Below are 22,817 nucleotides of genomic sequence, written 5' to 3'. Positions count from 1 at the left end.
CCAACAATGAATGAGATTTCCTATTGTTTCACATCCTTGCCAGCATTTGATGTTCTGGATTTTGCTCTAACAGGTGAGCAGTGGTATTTCATTGTTGTTTTGATTTGCATTTATCTGATGACACGTGATATGGAAGTTTTCCTCTATTCCTAGTTTACTAAGAGCTTTTTATCATGAATGGATGTTGGATTTTATCAAATCTTTCTTACGTATCTGCTATGGTTTGAATGATGGTGTTACCTCCAAAATTCATGTTGAAACTCAATTCCCAAAGCAACAGTACTAAGAGGTATAGCCTTTGAGAGGTGATTAAGTCATGAGGGCTCTGACCTTATAATGGGAGTGACACCCTTATAAAAGGGCTCCAGGTTGAAGGGAGCACCGTCTTGCCCTTTTATCTCTTCCACCATGTGAGGACACAGAGCTTCTCCCCTCCAGAGGATCCAGCAACAAGGTGCCATTTTGGAAGCAGAGAGTAGCCCTCACTGGACACCAGTCCTGCTGGCATCTTAATCTTGGAATTCCCAGCCTGTAGGACTGTAAGAAAATAAATTTCTGTTCTTTAAAAATTATCCAGTCTAAGGTATTTTTTTATAGCAGTAAAAACAGAGTAAGATAGCATCTATTTATAGAATCATGTGATTTTCCTTCTTTAGCCTATCAATGTGATGAATTACATAATTGATTTTCAAATGTTGAGCCAGCTTTGTATACCTGGGATAAATCCCACTTGATCATGGTGCCTAATTCGTTTCATACATTGTTGAATTTGATTTGCTAATAACTTGTTGAGGATTTTCATATTTATATTCATGGGAGATACTGGTCAGCAGTTTCCTTGTAATGTCTTTGTCTTGTTTGGATATTAAGGTAATTCTTGCCTCGTATAATGAATTAGTAAGTACTCCCTTTGATTCCATCTTCTAAAGAGACTGTAGAGAACTGATATAATATCTTTCTTAAATGTTTGGTAGAAATCACCAGTGAAACCATCTGGGCCTGGTGCTTTCTGTTTTGAGAGGTTAGTAATTATGCATTCAATTTCTTTTCTTTTTTTTTTTTTGAGACAGAGTCTCGCTTTGTTGCCCAGGCTAGAGTGAGTGCCGTGGCATCAGCCTAGCTCACAGCAACCTCAAACTCCTGGGCTTAAGCAATCCTACCGCCTCAGCCTCCCGAGTAGCTGGGACTACAGGCATGCGCCACCATGCCCGGCTAATTTTTTCTATATATATTTTAGTTGGCCAGATAATTTCTTTCTATTTTTAGTAGAGACGGGGTCTCACTCTTGCTCAGGCTGGTCTCGAACTCCTGACCTTGAGCGATCCACCTGCCTCGGCCTCCCAGAGTGCTAGGATTACAGGCATGAGCCACCACGCCCGGCCTATGCATTCAATTTCTTTAATAGATACAGTTCTATTCAGATTGTCTATTTCTTGTGTAATTTTGGCAGATTATGTCTTTTAAGGAATTGGTCCATTTCATCTAGGTTACCATACTTGTGGGCATAGAGATGTTCATAATATTTCTTCATCATACTTTTAATATTCACAGGATCTGTAGTGATGTCCTCTCTTTCATTTCTGATATTTGTAATTTGTGTCCTCTCTCTCGTTTCTTTGTTTAGTTAGCTTAGCTAGACACCTATCAATTTTATTAATCTTTTTAAAGAACCAGTTTTTGGTTTTGTTGATTTTCTCTGTTGAATTCCCATTTCAATTTCATTGATTTCTGCTCTAATTTTTTTCCACACTGATTATTAGTGCATAAATGCTCTAATTTTTATTACTTCTTTTCTTCTGCTTAGTTTGGATTTAATTTGCTCTTTTTCTAATTTTCTAAGTTTGAAGCTTAGATAATTGATTTTAGATCTTTTTTCTTTTCCTTATTTTTCTTCTCTGACAGTGCCTTTGACCTCCCTGATTCTTTCTTCTGTTTTATCCATTCTGCTATTAATAATAGCCTCTAATGCTTTTTTTCAGTTCAGCAAATATATTTCTCAATTCTAGAATTTGTTTGATTTTTATTTCTCTTTGTTAAATTTCTCTGATAAATTTCTAAATTTCTCTTCTGTGTTATCTTGGAATTCACTGAGTTTCTTTAAAACTGGTATTTTGAACTCTTGATCTGACGGCTCACATGTCACTATCTCATTGGGATTGGTCACTGACACTTTGCCTGTTTGGGGAGGTCATGGTGCCCTCTTTGCTCTTGTTCCTTTTGGACTTAAATCTCTGCACATTGAAGGATTATTTATTCCAATCTTCACTGTCTTGTTTTGGTCTTTCTAGAGTATGTTTGCTTAGAGGTTCTTTGCAGTTCGCCTGTTGAATCCCCTTTACCCTAGGTCACTGCTTCCCTTTTGGCACTATATGGTACCTTAAGCGCAGGTTTGCCTCAGCTCTCAAAAAAAAAAGAAATGTTTTGAGTGCTATCCATCTTGGATGGGGTTGGGGAGGTTCCAAAAGGGATACCCTGGCTGTGAGGGAAAGCTAACTAGGGGTTCATATCCAGAGGACCCATGGAGTGTGCCTCCTGCAACATGGTGCTCCTGAACAGCCACTCTGATTTGGCCTCTCCTTTGGCTGAGATAAAGAGCACAATTTCCATGGGCTTAGGTTGTTAGTCCCACCTCCCCTCTTTATCTCAAGCTACCATCAGGGGTTTTTTCTCCCTTCAGGCACTCATGATGCTTCCTGTCTTTCTTCTTTTCTAATATATGCATTCAATCATAAATGTCCCTCTAAGCATCACTTTCACTGTATCCCACAAATTTTGATAAGTTGTATTTTCATTTTCATTTAGTTCAAAATATTTTTTAATTTCTCTTGAGATTTCTTCTTCAACCCATGTGTTATTTAGAGGCATGTTGTTTAATCTCAAAGTATTTGGGAGTTTTCCAGCTATCTTTCTGATATTGATTTCTAGTTTAATTTCATTAGCATATGAGAGTGGATATTGTATGATTTCTATTCTTTCGTATTTGTTAGGGTGTGTTTTATGGCCCAGAATATGTTCTATCTTGGTGAATGTTCCATCTGAGCTTGAGAAGAATGTGTAATATATTGCTATTGGGTAAAGTAGTCCATCAATGTTCATTATAACCAGCTGATTAATGGTATTGTTGAGTTCAACTATGTCCTCCTTAATTTTCTGCCTGCTGGATCTATCTGTTTCTGGTTGAGAAGTGTTAAAATCTGCAAATGTAATAGTGGGTTCATCTGTTTCTTCTTGCAGTTTTATCAGTTTTGGCCTCACATATTTTGACAATCTATTGTTGGGCACATACACATTAAGAAGGCTATGTCTTCTTGGAGAATTGACTCCTTTATCATTAAATAATGTTCCTCTTTCTTCCTGACAACTTTCCTTGCTCTAATGTTTGCTATGTCTGAAATTAATTTAGCTATTCCCACATTCTTTTGATTAGTGTTAGCATGTTGTATTCTCCTCCATCCATGTACTTTTAATTTACATGAGTACATTTAAAGTGAGATTCTTGTAGACAATATATAGTTAGGTCTTGTTCTTTTTTTATTTCAGAATATTCAGGAGTACAAATGTTTTGGTTATATGGATTGCTTTTGTACTGCTTGAGTCAAAGTTATGTGTGCCCATCACCCGGACAGTGCACATTGTATCTGTTAGGTGTGATTTCACCCATCTCCACCTCCACACACACACATGATTTCTATTGAGTTTTACTTTAATCTGTGCACATGAGTGCCAATCGGTTAGTTCCAATTTAATAGTGAATGCATGTGGTGTTTATTTTTCCATTCTTTAGATATTAGGAGAATGGTCTCCAGTTCCATCCAGATTGCTGCAAAAGGTATTAAAGGTATTAATTCATTTTTTCTTTTTGTGGCTGAGGGGTCTTGTTCTTTGACCAACGGTGACATTCCTTTTAATTGGTACATTTAGACCACTGATGTCTAAAGTGATTATTGATACAGGTGTATTGATATCTGCTATATTTATTACCATTTTCTATTATTAATAGTTGTCCTTCTTTGTGTTTTTGTCTTCCATGCCTTTTGTGGTTTTGAGTATTTTATATGATTCCATTTTCTCTCCTTTCTTAGCATATAAGTTGTACTTCTTTTTACTTTTCTTTAGGAGCCCTAGAGTTTGTAATATACATTTACAACTAACCCAAGTCCACTTTCTTTCTTTTTTTTTTTTTTTGAGACAGAGTCTCACTTTGTTCCCCAGGCTAGCGTGCCGTGGCGTCAGCCTTGCTCACAGCAACCTCAAACTCCTGGGCTCAAGTGATCCTTCTACCTCAGCCTCCCAAGTAGCTGGGACTACAGGCATGTGCCACCATGCCTGGCTAATTTTTTCTATATATTTTTAGTTGTCCAGCTAATTTCTTTCTATTTTTAGTAGAGACGGGGTGTTGCTCTTGCTCAGGCTTGTCTTGAACTCCTGAGCTCAAACGATCCGCCCACCTCGGCCTCCCAGAGTGCTAGGATTACAGGCGTGAGCCACCGCGCCCGGCCGCAAGTCCACTTTCAAATATTACTTCACATGTAGTGTGGGTACCTTATAATAGGTATAATAGGAAAATAGGTATAATAGGAAATAGGTATAATAGGAAAATACCTCCAATTCTTCCTTCCCATCCCTTGTATCATTGCTGTCACTCATTTCGCTTATACATAAGCATACCTAAGTGTATGTGTACATATATATAACTGTATATATATATCATACATAATCGAATACATTTTTGCCATTATTTTGAACAAACCTGTTATATCAACTAAAATAATAAAGATGAAACTTTTTATTTTTCCCTCATTTATTTCTTCTCTGATGTTTTTCCTTCTTTATGTGGATTCCAGTTTCTGACCTACAGTATATCCTTTCTCTACAAGGACTTCTTTTAACATTTTTTGCAAGACAGGTCTATGGCAACAAATTCTCTCAATTTTTATTTGTCTGAGAAAGTCTTTATTTCTTCTTCACTTTTGAAGGACAATTTCTCAAGGCACAGAATTCTAGACTGGTGATTTGTTTTCTCTCAACACTTTAAATATTTCACTCCACCCTTCTTTTGCTTGCATGGCTTCAGAGAAGAAGTTGCATGTAATTCTTATCTTTGTTCCTCTATCAGTAAGGTTTTTTTTTTTCCCTTTGCCTTTCAGGATTTTTTTCTTTCTCTTTGATCTTCCGTCATTTGAAAATTATATGCCTAGATGTAGTTTTTCTGGCACTTATCTTGCTTGGTGTTCTCTGAACTTCCTGGATTTATGGTTTGATGTCTGACATTAATTTCAGGAAATTCTCAACCATTATTACTTCAAATATTTCTTCTGTTCTTTTCCCTATTTCTTCTCCTTCAGATATTTCCATTATGTGTCTATTATACCTTTTGTATTTGTCCCACAGTTCCTGGGGATTCTGTTTTCTTCAGTATATTTTCTGTTCTGGCTTAGGTTTCTACTGAGATATCCTTAATTGCAGAGACTGTCCTCAGTTGTTCGCAGTGTACTAATAAGCCCATCTAAGGCAATCATCATTTCTGTTAGTGGTTTTGATCTTGAGCATTTCTATTTGGTTCTCCTTAGAATTTTCATCTCTCTGCTTATATCCTCCATCTCTTCTTGCATGCTGTCTACTTTACTCCTTAGAGCACTTAGCATACTAATCGTAGTTGTTTTAAATTTCTGGTTTGATAATTTGAATATTCCTGCTATATCTGAGCCTAGTTCTAATGCTTGCTCTGTCTCTTCAGAGTCTTTTGCCTTTTACTGTGTCTTATAATTTTTTCTTGATAGCCAGACAGATATGATGTACGGGATAAAAGAAACTGCTATAAATAGGCCTTTAGTGAAGTGGTGGTAGTGTGTGGCGGGGGCGGGATGGGCAGCATCCTATAGTCCTATGATTAGGTACAGTCTTTTAGTGAGCCTGTGCCTCTGGACTGTGAACTTCACACATGCTTACTTTTTTCTCTATCCCCTCTCCCTTTTATGGGATAGGGTGACTAGAGTTGGCAATTTCTCTTTCCCTAGGTCAGTCAGCCTCTGACAAAACCTCAGCAGGTTAGCCTCTGGGCAAATAGTTTCTCCTGAGGGCAGACTTTTTTAAGAAGTTTAAAATGGGCGGGGCACGGTGGCTCATGCCTGTAATCCTAGCACTCTGGGCGGCCGAGGTGGGTGGATCATTAGAGCTCAGGAGTTCGAGACCAGTCTGAGCAAGAGTGAGACCCCTGTCTCTACTAAAAATAGAAAGAAATTAAAAAAATAAAAAATAAGTAAAAGAAAATAAAAGAAGTTTAAAATGGTCCCTTTTCTCCTCCCCCTACTGGAAGCAAATGGAGATTTTTCTCAGATATTCACCGTAAGAAACTGGTAAGCTCCAGGAGGTATTATAAAACTCACAAAAGTGTGGGAGCCTGCTAATGACTGGGTCCCCCTGGAGTTTTTATCTCTCAGACTTGCCCACACTGAGCCTTCAGCAACTCATCATTTACAGTTCAGGTTTCCCTACATGACCAATGGGTCTCGTGAAGGCTTCACTCTGGTGAGCTGTGATTCTCTGTATTTGCCTACAGGTCTCTCCAATTTTAGGAAGAGCAGTCTGGACTGTGACCTCACTTCTCTTATGGATCTAAGGAAATCTGTTGATTTTTCAGTTTGTTCAGCTTTTTACTTGTCGTTAGGATGAAGTGGCAACTTCCAAGCTTCCTGCATGCTGGACCAGAAACTGGAAGTCAGTTTCATGTGCTTTTGCTCACCAGACAGCATCCACAGCAGAGGTGGCTCTCGATAATCAGGTGGAAAAAAACAGTATCTTCTGTATGTGTCAATTAGCATCTTTCTAGCACCCATTTGCTTGCTCAGTGGGCTCACAGACAAAGTGAATGGTAACAGGTATATATATTTTTCAAGGGGTCACTAAGGCTAATCCACTCAACTTGCCAAAAGCCAAGATCTCAAGATCAATGCAGAGCAAGCAATATGGCACCATCTCCTGGGAGGACCAGCAAGCTACCTGGTAGCAGGTTTATCGCAACAGACCCCTTCTATCATGGATGGAACAACAATTTGCCCTCAGTAGACTAGATACTCATTTTAAATCTGGATTTGCTTTTACAGTCCATAATGCTTTTGCCAGGACCACCATCTGTGGAAAAACCAAATTCCTTGTTTCTTGTCATGATATACAACTCAACATTGCTTCTGACCAAGAAAATCAGTTTACAGTAAGAGAAGTGAAACAGTGACTTATATATGTGATTCATCATTGGTTCTACCAAATCCCAGCAGGCAGAAAAAACTAAGCTGAAAAACAGTGAAATGGCCTGTTGAAGATTTAGCTCTGACGCTGGCTAGGTGACAACACCTCATAGGTTTAAGGTCCTGTTTGTGTGGGTTTTTTTTTTTTTTTTTTTTTTTTGAGACGAGGTCTCACTTTGGCTGGAGTATAGTGGCACAATCATAGCTCACTGCAGCCTCCAACTCCTGGACTCAAGTAATCCTCCTGCCTCTGCCTCCCAAAGCCCCGGGATTATAGGCATGAGCCACCATGCCTGGCCTGAGGTGCTGTCTTATAAGATGATGTATAAGCTTTTAACTGTGATTGATACATGATGTTGTTTCTCTCACCCAGAATACATGGAAAGGAGACAAGAGATGAAAGTGGGAGTGGCTTCTCATGTCAATACCACTAGTAAATGTGTGTTATTATATAACTGGTGGTTAACTTTATACCGAAGTGGTTTTTTGTTTTTAATTTTTTTTTTTAAGAAATGAAATCTCACTTTGTTTTTCAGGCTAGAGGACAATGGCTATTCATAGGTGAGGTCATAGTGCAATGCATCCTTGAACTCATGGTTTCAAAGAATCCTCCTGCCTCAGCCTCCCAAGTAGCTGAGACTATAGGCACATGCTTAATTATAAGTACCCGCCTTATAATTTTTAACATTATAGTATATTCATGTGGACTGAGACTGAAAGTAGGAATTATTAATAACATCACCTCAAAATGATCACACATGGGACTTTGAGTGTTCCCTTTTTATGGAAAGGGTGTGTCTTTATAAGAATTATAGTGCATGGTATTAAGTGGAAGCATAATCTCATTGTGGTTTAGAAGGTCAAACCACAAGGTAAAAGCACTTGTATGAATGCTGAGTATCCCCTGTGCTATGAAGGAAATTAGAAATATTTTACCCCCAAATGCGGCATTTTGACATGCTGCACTGACTCAAGAAGCCTCAAGGTCTTTCTGACTTTCCCCCCACCTGACCACTGGCACTTCCCAAAACAGTCGAAGTTTCTTTATCTGCCAAAGATCCAGACCCACCTACAGGAGAATTGTTCTCTTCTTCCCCTCCCTGTAAGACCAGGAATGTGACCACACCTGAACAGACTCTTTAAGAAGATAATGTCCTGACTCTCAGATTCATTCAAATTCCAAAAAGAACTATTTACTCATCTTCCTTCCTCATCCATTCACCTTCTCTAGTAATCCTTTGCTGCCGCTTGCTTCCTTGATTAAGTTAATAACCTTTGTTAAGGCTTATTGGTTTCACTTATAAGGGTACTTTTAGTTAAAAAAAAAAGTTCAAAAGCCAGAAATATCAGCTGTTTGTCCCACTAAAATCCGCTCTACTGCTCCCTCATCCTTCCTGCTTGCTGTCTTCAGTACCACATGGAAAACCCTAGAGGTGTAACAGAGGGAACGGTCTGAAAAAGGGCAAAATGTATTAGGAGCCATCTCTTTAAAACCTTCCCCACTCTTTTTGGGAATTAAAACCTGCATCCCTGCCCGAGGCCAGTGGTCGGGAGGGGCAAGGGAGACTTCTTTTGTTCTTTGCACCACAGGAGATGGCTCAAGGGAATTGTCTAGGGCAGAGAGATTGACTTTGCTGGAGATGGAACAGACCAAAATCATCCCCTGCAGTTAAACAGCAATAGCCTGAAGCTGGAAACCCTCCCTTTCAAAGTTCTGTAATTCGTGGCTGGGGGTGGTGGCTCACGCCTGTAATCCTGGCACTCTGGGAGGCTGAGGCAGGAGGATCACTTGAGCCCAGGAGCATGAGGTTGCAGTAAGCTACAATGACGCCATGGCACTCTAGCCAGGGCAACAGAGTGAGACTCTGTCTCTAAATAAATAGATAAATAAATAAATAAAAGTTCTGTAATTTTGCTTATGATGAGGATGATAGTATTTTAAGACAGGAGTTTCCATCTTCCTCATTTGCTGGCAAATTAATAAACTCCTCTTTCCTTTTCCTCAACCACTTGTCCTTGGTCTTCTGAAGAGGCCTCAGGGACAAGTGCCCACGAGCTTTTGGTAACAGAGGGAACCTCTAATGACTCAAACCCCTTAAGGAACTCAGAAAAAAGGTGCCATTCACCTTCTTTTGGGGGCCTTCTGTTTTCCTTGTGGAGACTAAAGAGTCATAGACAGATTGCTCTCAGGTAGAAAACTCTGCTCTGCTCTGTTTTGTATTGTTTTATCTCTTTGGATTTTGAGGTTACTAGAAAAAATTGACCTTGATGTGTATAATGGCTAGGCAAGAATGACCATGTTAGAGGCAGCCGAATACACTATAGGAGGCTTCTCCTTTCTTTGGGCCTCATGATAAGAAAGGGTGTGGTTTAAACGTTTAGAAAAATGTCTTTGTAAGGAAATATATTGTGAAAGCATTGCATGGCTCAGCCCCCTGGCAGTCCCATGGCATCTGTCATTTGGGGGCCTGAGATTTGATGCTACCTATCTAAATGAAGTTGATCTTATAAAGTCCTATGGTGAATTCCTGTGATTTTATGTTGCCTTGGCATCCATTTTTGTCTTCCTTTAGCACACCCAAACTTCTTTAAGGGGCTTGGATTTTCTCTGTGCTTTAAGATGTCAATTGATACCCTGTGTCTTCTGAGACTCAGGGAGTGCTTGGGCCATGTGTAAGACAAGTGGAATTTTAATTGTTCCATTCTCAGTGGCATGGTTTGAATCCAGCTGTCCTTCTGTACTGGTAAGTTTTGCCAGTTTCATGGGTAGAGTTTTGCAATCAAGGCTGCACTGTGCATGTGTGTGTGTGTGTCTTTGTCTATTGCTTATGGTACCAAATTGGCTTATAAGTGAATACTCATAAATTAAATAAGCCCAAATGCTTTTCAAATTCATGTGACTTTAATATCTTTAGTAAGTATAAAGTTGTTGGTGAAACAAAATTAAAATGTCTTCAAAATTTAATTTAGGCCAGGCGCGGTGGCTCACGCCTGTGATCCTAGCACTCTGGGAGGCCGAGGCGGGTGGATCGCTCGAGGTCAGGAGTTCGAGACCAGCCTGAGCAAGAGCGAGACCCCGTCTCTACCAAAAATAGAAAGAAATTATATGGACAACTAAAATATATATATACAAAAAATTAGCCGGGCATGGTGGCACATGCCTGTAGTCCCAGCTACTCGGGAGGCTGAGGCAGTAGGATCGCTTAAGCCCAGGAGTTTGAGGTTGCTGTGAGCTAGACTGACGCCACGGCACTCACTCTAGTCCGGGCAACAAAGTGAGACTCTGTCTCAAAAAAAAAAAAAAAAAAAAAAAATTTAATTTAGACATTTTTGCCTGAGTCTACTGGTTTAGGCTGTTTCTGCTGGATGATTCAGCTGTAAAACTGTTGCTTCTGTAGTATTTTTAATACTTTGTGAGTTAAAGCTGTAAGGGTCAACTGCTGGGCTCCTCCAAAGCCTTACGCATGTCTTACTCTGAGCTTGTCTTTAGATTCTGAGGTATAGAGGAACGGTCACGGTGAAGCCTTGGAACAACACCCGGGCCTCCCATGCTCCCTTGCCCAAGTGTGTCAAATTACTTACTTCCTAGCTTTTTCACTAAAATAAAGGTTTTTAAGAGTTAACATTATAATTAATATGTATAATTAAAGTTACTGGATACCAAAAAACCCCAGTTCTATACGCAAATATATAAAGAAAGTAGGATGTGGTTTGTTTTTTTTTTTTTTTTGAGACAGAGTCTCACTCTGTTGCCCAGGCTAGAGTGAGTGCCGTGGCGTCAGCCTAGCTCACAGCAACCTCAAACTCCTGAGCTCAAGCGATCCTCCTGTCTCAGCCTCCCGAGTAGCTGGGACTATAGGCATGCACCACCATGCCCGGCTAATTTTTTGTATATATATTTTTAGCTGTCCATATAATTTCTTTCTATTTTTAGTAGAGATGGGGTCTCGCTCTTGCTCAGGCTGGTCTCGAACTCCTGAGCTCAAACGATCTGCCCACCTCAGCCTCCCAGAGTGCTAGGATTACAGGCGTGAGCCACCGCGCCCGGCCGGATGTGTTTTTTTTTAATAAAGAGGTTATAAAAAGACATAGAAATATTTTTGTTAAAAAAAATAATTTTATTTGAAACCCAGGTCTATTTCTTTAAGAATAAAAAATGCAAACATTTAAAAAAATAATAATTTTGCCTAATTTAAAGGTTTTAGAATTTTTAAAAATTATTTTTATTTTGTTTTTATTATTTTTTTGAGACAGAGTCTCACTCTGTTGCCCGGGCTAGAGTGCTGTGGCGTCAGCCTAGCTCAGAGCAACCTCAAACTCCTGGGCTCAAGCAATCCTTCTGCCTCAGCCTCCCGAGTAGCTGGGACTACAATCATGTGCCACCATGCCTGGCTAATTTTTTTTCTATATATATTTTTAGTTGTCCAGATAATTTCTTTCTATTTTTAGTAGAGACGGGGGTCTCACTCTTGCTCAGGCTGGTCTCCAACTCCTGAGCTGAAATGATCTACCCGCCTCGGCCTCCCAGAGTGCTAGGATTACAGGCGTGAGCCACTGTGCCCGGCCAAATTTTTTAAATTACATCAATGAATAAGAAAGGATAGATAAGACTAAATGGATACAAAAGTTTAAAAAGAGGGTAAAAATAAAAGGTTTATAGAAATGTTATAGTCAAATTGATTAAAACTAGATTTATTTGTAAGTTTTTATTAAAATTAGCTTTAACATTTAATACACTAATACAAAGATAAAATTTGGTTTTCTCTTTTGAACAAGACTTTCATGTAATTTCTTTTTCTCTTTTTTTTTTTTTTTTTTTTGAGACAGAGTGTCACTCTGTTGCCCAGGCTAGAGTACCAATGGCGTCAGCCTAGCTCACAGTAACCTCAAACTTCTGAGCTCAAGCAATCCTCCTGCCTCAGCAATCTGAGTAGCTGGGACTACAGGCATGCGCCACCATGCCCAGCTAATTTTTTCTATGTATATTTTTAGCTGTCCATATAATTTCTTTCTATTTTTAGTAGAGACGGGGGGTCTTGTTCTTGCTCAGGCTGGTCTCGAACTCCTGAGCTCAAGTGATCCGCCTGCCTCATCCTCCCAGAGTGCTAGGATTACAGGCGTGAGTCACCGTGCCCGGCCAAGACTTTCATGTAATATTAATAGAGATAAACATTTTTGTTCACGGGTTGAGTAAACTGCAAAAAAAACCCCTCAGAAAACAAAAAAAGACAGATTCAATCAGCCTTCTCTGTTAGCTTGTCTTTCAGTTTGTATTCATTAGGTCTCATGATTCTTTGAGAAACTTAGTCTCCTCTCTATTAAAGAGTAAAGTTTTTGCTTTTTAAATCTTTGAAATACCACCTTGGCTGAATAAATAACTATGATTTTATAGTAACCAGTGATCCTGTTTTGTGACAAGTATTTTAAACCTTTGATATTTGACAAAATTCCTTGCCGGGCATAGTGGCTCACACCTGTAACCCTAGCATTCTCGGAGACCGAGGCAGGTAGATTGTTTGAGCTCAGGAGTTCAAGACCAGCCTGAGCAAGAGTGAGACCCTGTCTCTACTAAAAAAATAGAAAGAAATTAGCTGGACAACTAAAAATATATAGAAAAAAAAAAATTAGCCAGGCATGGTGGCACATGCTTGTAGTCCCAGCTACTTGGGAGGCTGAGGCAGTAGGATTGCTTGAACCCAGGAGTTTGAAGTTGCTGGGAGCTAGGCTGATGCCATGGCACTCACTCTAGCCCAGGCAACAGAGTGAGACTCTGTCTCAAAACAAAAAGAAAAAAGAAAAAGATATTTGATAAAATTTCTAATACCAAAATTCTAAATTCAGTCTTTTTGACCTCAAACTAGCTTTTTTAAATATTAGAGCCACTAAAAGTCCAACAGAGACATTTTAGGCTTATTTGGCATATTAAAACCATACAAGAAGCATTGTCAAATATGAAATTATGTTTAACTTTCTTTGGGTTATATTTGTATAAACATATTATTTCTTTTTCATGTTTAAGATTTTTATATTTATCTAATTTTCATGGTTTGTGTATGGCACTTTAAATAACAAAAAAGAATGTGGCTGAAGACTGAGGCATTATCATCCATCAGAGCTGTCCAAGTAGACAATGTTACTTAGGGTCCCGCTAACCTAACTGAAATGAGAAAAGTCACTTTCAGAATTTTAAAAACAAGACTTCCAATTATATGGAAAAAAATCTGTCTTTTAAATCACCTCTTTTAAAGGCTATATTTGGCTCTACTCAATTTTTATTTTTTTAGGGACAGGGTCTCACTCTGTTACCCAGGCTGGAGCACAGTGGTATGATCATAGCATACTACAACTTCAAACTCGTGGGCTCAAGTGATACTCCTGCCTCAGCCTCTTGAGTGGCTAGGAATACAGATGTGTGCCACCATGCCTGGCTAATTTTTATAAGTTTTTGTAGAGATGAGGTCTCACTATGTTGCCCAGGTTGTCCTCAAATGGGCTCAAGGGATCCTCCAGCCCTGACCTCCGAAGGAGCTGAGACTGTAGGTATGCACCACCACACTCAGGTAATTTTTTTATTTTTTGTAGAGACAGGGTCTCACTATGTTGCCCAGGCTGGTCTTGAACTCCTGGCCTCAAGCAATCCTCCTGCACTGGCTTCCCAAAGTGGTAGGATTACAGGCCATGCAGGCCTCATTTTTTTTTGTTTTTTTAATATGGTTATTCATCGGATGAGGGTATGGCAGGGGATTGAGAACTGTCAAACTCTTGGCATGGAACAACTCCATCCAAACCTCTGCACTAAGAGACAACCCAACTGTAGCATGCCTCCTAGCAGCACGAGGTCATGTCCCTATTATTCCCCCCATCCCCGCTGCCCCCTCCCCCCCCAATTAAAATGCCTGCCTGAGAAAGCTCAATGCTGCCAGGAGAATTTAGTTTGTTCTAGCCAGCACTTGTTGATAGGCTCCAGACTTAGTAAATGCTCTCTTTCTTAAGAGCATTTACTAAGTGCTTACAATTATGAATTCTTCCTTCATCACTTTAAGATGTATATGGGCCTCTATCTCTCAGACTCAGTGGGAGAATGGCACGGTATCTTAGATAAATCTGCCAACTAGCAGACATCTCTGGCCTAATCTCATTTATCCTAATCAACTCTCTGTAAGTTTTCACTTCTCTGACTCTACTGAGCCCTGTTCACTTTCTCACCCTCTTCCTTTAAAATGCCCGATCACCTCTATACAAATGGAATGGAGCTCAGTTCTTTCCTTGACTGTAAGTGATTACTAAATAAAATCCGTTTTTACTGTTTTAAAGTCCTGCTGCGCTTATCTTCCACAGGATCCAAAGAGAAGAGGGAAAATTCAATCCATTTGCCTTCTCCAGCCCTAGGGCAAACCCTGAGTTGGCTCCCCTTTTGTAAAAACAAAACATCCAAGCCCTTCCCCCAGGCCGAGGCCCCCTGCCTTGCCCAGTGGGCGACACCTAGAGGTGACAACCAAGTTGCTCACTCTTTGAATTAAGTAATGATAAACAAGGCCATGCAACAAACTCCTCCAGGGTATTTGAGCACTGAGTGCACTGAATGTATTGAGTTAAGTCGACTAAGTTCCTAATTAGTATTCACAATGTAACTGGTGACCTCACTGAAACGATGTTCAGGGTGACAGGTCCTGGCTTTAGGAGAGACAGCGCTGGGGCCACAGCACCCACAGGCTTCAAGGAGAGGGATTTACCCATCGAAGCTGTCTGCTTACATGCTGTTCTAAGTAAGGATCCAGCTGGCTTCACTGGAGTGAGAAAAGTCACTGCTGGGACTCTACCTTGTGTCCCAAAAGCAGAATCCACTAATCCCCTAGCTTGAGCGGCCTAGACAGCCGCGGCTGAGAGTTCACAAGCTCACTTCCAGTGTCATGCTGTAAACATGTTATTAATGTGTTCCAAAATTGTATGAGATTCTGGCTGGATGCGGTGGCTCACGCCTGTAATCCTAGCACTCTGAGAGGCCGAGGCGGGAGGATCGCTCAAGGTCAGGAGTTCGAGACCAGCCTGAGCAAGAGCGAGACCCCGTCTCTACTAAAAAATAGAAAGAAATTATCTGGAAAACTAAAAATATATAGAAAAAATTAGCCAGGAATGGTGGTGCATGCCTGTAGTCCCAGCTACTTACTCAGGAGGCTGAGGCAGAAGGATCGCTTAAGCCCAGGAGTTTGAGATTGCTGTGAGCTAGGCTGACGCCATGGCACTCTAGCCAGGGCAAAAGAGCAAGACTCTGTCTCAAAAAAAAAAAAAAAAAATTGTATGAGATTTCTAAAATTCTGACATGTCTTGGTGTACGTTATCAATAATAATTATGGTTACTATGTTAAATTGTTATGTGCCAAAAAACCCAAATTTCTTTGTCAATTGTCTCTTTAACCATGGCTATTCTAAGACTTATTGTCATCCAAAGGCAATTACCATTTTACTCTGATTCTTCTCAAAAAAGCAGTTGCTAACTGCCTACAGTCCAAAATTTGCTTCTTCAAGAAAATTTATGGAAAGGACTGATAGGTACTTTTAAATGGAGGTGAAACTGGCCGGGTGTGTGGCTCATGCCTGTAATCCTAGCACTCTGGGAGGCCGAGGTGGGTGGATTGTTTGAGCTCAGGAGTTCAAGACCAACCTGAGCAAGACTGAGACCCCCATCTCTACTAAAAAAAATAGAAAGAAATTAGCTGGACAACTAAAAATATATAGAAAAAAAATTAGCTGGGCATGGTGGCGCATGCCTGTAGTCCCAGCTACTTGGGAGGCTGAGGCAGGATTGCTTGAGCCAGGAGTTTGAGGTTGCTGTGAGCTAGGCTGATGCCACGGCACTCTAGCCGGGGCAACAGAGTGAGATTCTGTCTCAAAAAAAAAAAAAAAGAAAAAGAAAAAAAAAAGAGAGATAAATAGAGATGAAGCTGATAACTTTGGAGATCATATCATTTGGACTAGGAAAGCTTCCAAGACTTTAAAAAGCTGGTGCATTCATGAAGATTGCTAACCCAACCTCAAACAGAACAAAACTTAATTATATGGGACTAAACTAACTTTTTGACTTTTTGTTTAAAACATTACTGATTTTTCTGTGTGTTTTGTTTTCCAGGAGTCAAGAAAACCTTTTTCTTCTTCTGAGCTATTTATAGCTTACACAAAATTGGTAAAACATATTTTTGTGAGCAATTTGAAGCATTTATTTTTCTCTCTACTTGATTTCTCCAGAATTTGGAAACTATTTGTAAGTATTGTTATTTTATGACAATATAGTTATCTGTATAAGTTCAATAAGAATTTATCTTCTTTTACAACATGACAGAATTAGGGACACTAGTTATTTTACCAAGGCTTTGACTGGGTTGGCATATTTTCAGAAATGCCTGTTACCAAAAACTCTGCACTTGTCTCTGAGGCCACATCAGAAGAACAAGGACAAATGGTTTGCAGAGAGGGGGAAAGGGAAGTTCATTAATTTGCCGGCAAATTAGGAGGTTGGCAGATTCCTGTCTCAAAGTACCAACATCCTGCTTCTGAGCAGGAATACAGGGATTTTAAAGGGAGGGATATCAGCTTCAGGCTATTGCTGTTCAACTGTAGTTGATGGTTCTGATTCATCCCAGCTTTGCTTAAGACAAATCTTGTGACTTCCGCCTCGACAATTCCCTTGAGCCATGTCCTGTTGTACAAAGAACAAAGGACACTCTCTTGTCCCTTCTGACCACCGGCCTTAGTCAGGGATGCAGGTTTTAATTCCCAAAAGGAGTGGGGGAGGTTTTAGAGAGACAGAAAACATTTTTACCCTTTTCAAGCCATTCCTCCTGTTGTACCTAGATTGCTTTGAGGGATTAAGGTTGACTTACAGAGCCAATAAAAACTGGTCTGGTACCTCATCTATGACATTTCAAGACCTGTGGTAAGCAAAGAATGTCACTTTCTGACAGGTCCAGGAGCCCCAAGTTACCTTGGGACCTCAATAAAAGAGGAATTTACCGAATTCATACTGGTACCGACAGGCACAGTTAAATCCTTGGCTTGGCTCGACAAGCTTTTAAGTCTAACCTGAGATTCCTTATGAAAAAGTTCCAGCAAAGCCAATTAAAAAAAAGAAAGCCTATGTGGTCAATAACCATTCTTGCTGCGCTTTATGCAAATAATCAGGCCAAGTATAATGAAACTAAAATTTATTTTGCAAACAAATTGGTCCTACTATGATTTGTCTTTAGTAGAAATGAGAAATTGTGGAGAGAAAATTATATTTCAGAAGAAATTATAGTAAATCCACCCATTATTAGATTCTAGCCTGAATCCTGAATTCTTTCCTGGCTACAAGTCTCCAAATAATGTTTTCATATTTTTCTTCCATTTTTATGACTGGGACTCAGTGATATTGCCACTACCTTTTCCTGAGGCCCTGCAGGTATACTTTGTGACATACAAACTCCGGGCGAGAAACGTATGTCAGATTGCCACTGCCTACTTCCACTTTAACTGAAGATGTTTTGAGTTTAACATCTAGACACTTGAGCAGGATGCCCTCCAAACTCTATGGACAGTCACAAATATTACTTTGTTTTTCTTCTGTTTGAAAGCTCATCTGCAATGCCAGCTTCTAGGATGTGATAAAGCTGTTTAATGGAACTGACCTATTCACAGGACTAAAAGACTAGCTAAAGAAGACATGGAACAATATGTTTAAATTTGCTATTTTCCATTGATTCCAAATTTTTTTCACTCCTTTGTATATCTCCAACAACCTCTAACCCAAATTTCTCCAAAGTTACCAGGTTTTCTTTTTATATATGAAACTTTTTAGTTTCAAAGTGTGAACTGAAGAAAATTAGAAATATTTTTCCTCAATATATGGCATTTTGACATGCTGCACTGACTGAGGAAGCCTCAAGGTCTCTCTGACCTTTCCCCCTACCCCACCAAGGGGCACTCCCAAAAAAAGTTAAAATTTCTTTATCTGCCTAAAGATCCAGACCCCCCTAGTAGGATAATTGTTCTTTTCTTCCCTTCCTTATAAGACCAGGAATGTGACCACACCTGAACATACTCTTTAAGAAGATAATGTCCTGACCGGGTGTGTGGCTCACGCCTGTAATCCTAGCGCTCTGGGAGGCCGAGGTGGGAAGATTGTTCAAGGTCAGGAGTTTGAAACCAGCCTGAGCAAGAGTGAGACACACCCCCCCCCCCATCTATACTAAAAAATAGAAATAAATTAGCTGGACAACTAAAAGCATATAGAAAAAAATTAGCTGGGCATGGTGGCGCATGCCTGTAGTCCCAGCTACTTGGGAGGCTGAGGCAAGAAGGATTGGTCGAGCCCAGGAGTTTGAGGTTGCTGTGATCGAGGCTGACACCACGGCACTCTAGCCAGGGTGACAGAGTGGGACTCTGCCTCAAAAAAAAAAAAAAAAAAGAAAGGAGATAATGTCCTGCCTCTCAAACTAATTCAAATTCCACAGAGAACTATTTGCTAGTTACTCTTTGTTCCCCATCCATTCATGCTCCCTAGTAATCTTTTATTGCCAATCAACAGAATCCCTCTCCCCACCACCCCCATAACTTATTTTGCCAGAAAGGCATATAAGCTTCTAAACCCCATTTCAGAGTTGAGTTTTCATTCTGAAGGCTCTTGTGTATACTTGGTAAATAAATTAGTTCTTTTTCTCCAGTTAATCAATCTGCCTCATGCCAGTGAGTTTTCGGTGAACCTTTATGCGGCCAAGGGCCTTTGTTCCCTACAGCTGCAAGGTTGGAAGTCTGAAACTACATTTCCCAGACTCCCTTGCTAGCAGGGTTCAAGTTTAGTTCCTACAAATGAGGAACTTGCACACAATTTGGAAACCCTGTGTGAAGTAAAAGCCATTGTTCTTGTGGTTTATAATAAAAAATATATATTTTGGTCTTTGTTCTGGCACACTGCTCCTACAACCTTGCAGTCTCTGAAGTGGTAAGTGTCTTTCTGTATGCTAATGAGCAAAAGGGTAGCTGGGAGCTCCTGGATAGCCAGGGGGTTATGGGCTGGTTGCTGGGGGTTCTTACGATGTGACTAGAGTGTTGGAACTTTCAGCCTCACCCAGAATTCCTGGGAGGGGAGAGGGTTAAAGGTTGAGTTAATCAGTGAGAGCCAATGATTTAGTCAATCATGCTTACATAATGAAGCCTTCATAAAACCCCAAAAGGACAGAATTTGGAGAGCCTCCAGGTTGTTGACTATGTGGAGTTGGTAGGAGGGTTGTGTGTTCCGAGAGGGGATGGAAGCTCCATGTCCCTTCACACATACCTTGCCCTGTGCATCTCTTCCATCTGGCTGCTCCTGAGTTGGCTCCTTTGGTAATAAACCAGTAATCTAGTCAATAAGCTGCTTCCTGAGTTCTATGAGCCATTCTAGCAAATGATCAAACCCAAGGGTGGAGATGTGGGAACCTCTGTTTTATAGCCGGTTGGTCAGAAGCATTGGCAAAAACCTGGACTTGCATCTGGCATCTGGAATGGGGGCAGTCTTGTCTGACTGAGTCCTTATTCAGATAGCCATCCTCTGGTGCTATGTCTAGGTAGATGATGTCAGAATTGACTTCAATCTTTGTGTTGTCAATAGAAAAGAATTTAAAATAATTTGGAGGTTTATTCTGGGCCTGGAGAGCCACACCCAAGAGGCCTTGAGCAAGTGGTCCCACCATGGTTGGTTTACGGTTTGGTTTTATACATTTTTAAGTTAAGATAATGAGGTTTGTTAATTGGAGACAAGCCACAGGATATACAAGACTCAAGTGATCTGTTAAGCAAATTGATGACCTGCAGGTGTGGTTCAACCTTTGTCTTATGTGGCCTTAGGTCCTGTTAATGATTTAGTATCTAATTATTACAAAGAGTAACTCCAAAAGGGAGAGGGCATAACTACGCGTGTCTGACCTCCCTTCTGCTCCTGGCTGGCAACTCAGCTTTAAGGCCTTTCTGGGGTCCTCTTGGCCAAGAGGGGGTCCCTTCAGTCAGCTGGGAAGCTTAAGATTTTATTTGAGTTCACAGTATACCCAGTTGGTGTTCACAGAGAATTGGATAATTGCTTAGTGTGGGGGAAAAACCCACACATCTGGTATCAGAAGTGAAGTATTGAGAGTGGTGTGAATATAGGAAGAAAAAAGATTTGTTTGTTTCCCCTAACAGTTCTCCTCTGGTACTAGCAGACAGATGAAAGGACAGACAGCAGATGAGACATTTGTAGAGGCTTCTGGGAGAATTCCTGCAAATTCCCCACTTTGGTGTTAAAGGAGGTGGCTTCTCTGTGATTCCTGAACTTACGGATTTATTGAAAGCCAGCAGAAGTTCTGACTTTCTACTCTCCCCCCAGTCCCTTCCAACTGTTTTGTAAGCATCTAATTCCCCGTGTTAAATCTCTTATTGCTTGAAATACCTAGGGTAGATTCTGCTTTCCTGACCTAACCCTGGCTAAACTTTGTATTCAAAGTGCTAAGCACTCAATGATTAACAATAATAATAATTCCCTATTACTCAGGTTTATGACAAAAGGAAAACTGAGAAGCATATTTGTTTACTTTCTTACCTCATCATATTTTCTTTTCTCATTTTCCAGTTGTGTAAGGAGGATCTCTTGTTGCTGAATCCTGGATTGCTGCTGAGAACAAGTTATTTTCAGTAGATTTTCTTTATTTTGTAATGTTCTCACTTGCCTGTGTAACTCATTTACGTTCTGATCCAGGAGTTCCCTGGGGGTAATTAATGTACATTAAATCATATTGTGAATTACAAAACTTTGCAAATTAAAGCCAGACCTAAAATATTCTTGCCATCACAGGGACTTTTTGTTGTTGTTCAATGAGGTAGGGTATGTGGCCATAAGTTAAAGGGACCAACACAAGAACCTCCTTTGTAACAGCTGCTTTTTTTAGTTCTCTCTCTCACTCATCAAAACAACCCTATGAGGAAGAAATAATTGTCTTTGTTTCAGAGATGAAGAAGCTGTAGCACAGAGAACAGTTAGGACAAGATAGAGGTGGGGCTCTAATCCTGAATCCCATATCTTTTCTTCCTCATTACTAGTTGAGCCCTTGATATTCTGGGTTCAATAGAAGGTTATTAGTTACAAGCACTATTGATACTAATGCATACATGTTAATATTGCTATAGTTGAATCATGAATGAGCCTGCACTTGATGAAGAAATTCACCATTTCCAAAAGACGGTGAAGGAACTCAGAAAATTTCACCCCAAAATATGGTACCCTAGTATACTGAGTATTTTGAATTAAAGGCTCTTAGAGATCAGTAGATGTTGGAAGAGGCTATTCGCTTATCTGCATAAAGACTAGACCTACCAAGGAAAACAATTTCTTCCCATCCTCCCTCCCTGAAATCTCATTACCTATCTCTATTCAGAAAAGAAGACTGAGGCCCGGCGCGGTGGCTCACACCTGTAATCCTAGCACTCTGGGAGGCCGAGGCGGGTGGATCGCTCAAGGTCAGGAGTTCGAGACCAGCCTGAGCAAGAGCGAGACCCCCATCTCTACTAAAAATAGAAAGAAATTATCTGGCCAACTAAAATATATATAGAAAAAATTAGCTGCGCATGGTGGTGCATGCTTGTAGTCCCAGCTACTCGGGAGGCTGAGGCAGTAGGATCGCTTAAGCCTAGGAGTTTGAGGTTGCTGTGAGCTAGGCTGACCCCACGGCACTCACTCTAGCCAGGGCGACAAAGCGACACTCTGTCTCAAAGAAAAAAAAGAAAAAAGAAAACTGAGGAATGTAACCACACCTGGGCGGACCTTTTCACAAGATAATGGTGGTTCCTTTGGACTTATTCAAATTCCAAGGAGAACCATTTACAAATTAATTTCTCTCCATTCATTCTCCCTAATGATTTACTGACCCTCAAAAGAATTGTCCACATTCCCCACCTCCCCGCTCCTGTATGGAAAACGGTATATAAGCTTCTGTAACTTACTCCAGTATTGGATAATCACTCTGTAGTTTTCCCCAGTGCACATTAGCAAAATTTTGTTTGCCTTTTCTCCTGTTAATCTACCTTTTGTCAATTGATTTTTCAGTGAAACTTCAGAGTGGGAAGGGGAAGTTTTCCCTTCACCCCTGCAAGGGCCATTAGCACTTTGCTCCTTGAGATTATATATAGATATATTTGGCTAGTCAAGTGAAGAGCAGTGGGAGTGGAGAAGGAACAAAGGAATTTGTAACTGGTTGTGATCAACTAGTTGTACACACCACTGCACTCCAACCAGCCACTTTGCTCCTTCAGAGTCTACAGTTTGTGGAGAGAGTTTTCCGAGGATTTCAGACTAAGGTTGTCTGGACTTAAGAGATTCATCTTGAAGAACATGATGATGATAATCATGACATAGTACTGGTGGGCAAAATTCTCACCTACGTGCTAGAGCAGTAAAAATACTAACATTGGACAAATAAGTTTGCTTTCTCTAACTTTAGTATTCTGAGAAACCAGTGAGTTATTGGGGGAAGATTTGTATTTGAGACATGAGCTCATATCTTTCCATCTCTAGTTCTTCTCCTTATTTCTTGG

The 22,817-nt window shown here is 40.3% G+C and overlaps 1 protein-coding gene across 1 annotated transcript in view; it reads right to left on the bottom strand.

The window, feature by feature from the left end:
* The window catches only part of CCDC30 (coiled-coil domain containing 30), a 141,542-nt gene that overhangs the window by 30,078 nt on the left and 88,647 nt on the right, over positions 1-22,817 (bottom strand). Inside the window, exon 11 of the mRNA XM_069479162.1 lies at positions 20,830-20,992. Within this exon, the coding sequence (XP_069335263.1) occupies positions 20,830-20,992 (163 nt within the window). The remainder of the gene's footprint in view (positions 1-20,829; positions 20,993-22,817) is intronic.

This window comes from Eulemur rufifrons, chromosome 8, assembly GCF_041146395.1.
Source record: "Eulemur rufifrons isolate Redbay chromosome 8, OSU_ERuf_1, whole genome shotgun sequence".
Taxonomy (NCBI): domain Eukaryota; kingdom Metazoa; phylum Chordata; class Mammalia; order Primates; family Lemuridae; genus Eulemur; species Eulemur rufifrons.
The sequence above is the reverse complement of the archived record's forward strand: the minus strand, read 5'-3'. Positions and strand labels throughout refer to the sequence as shown.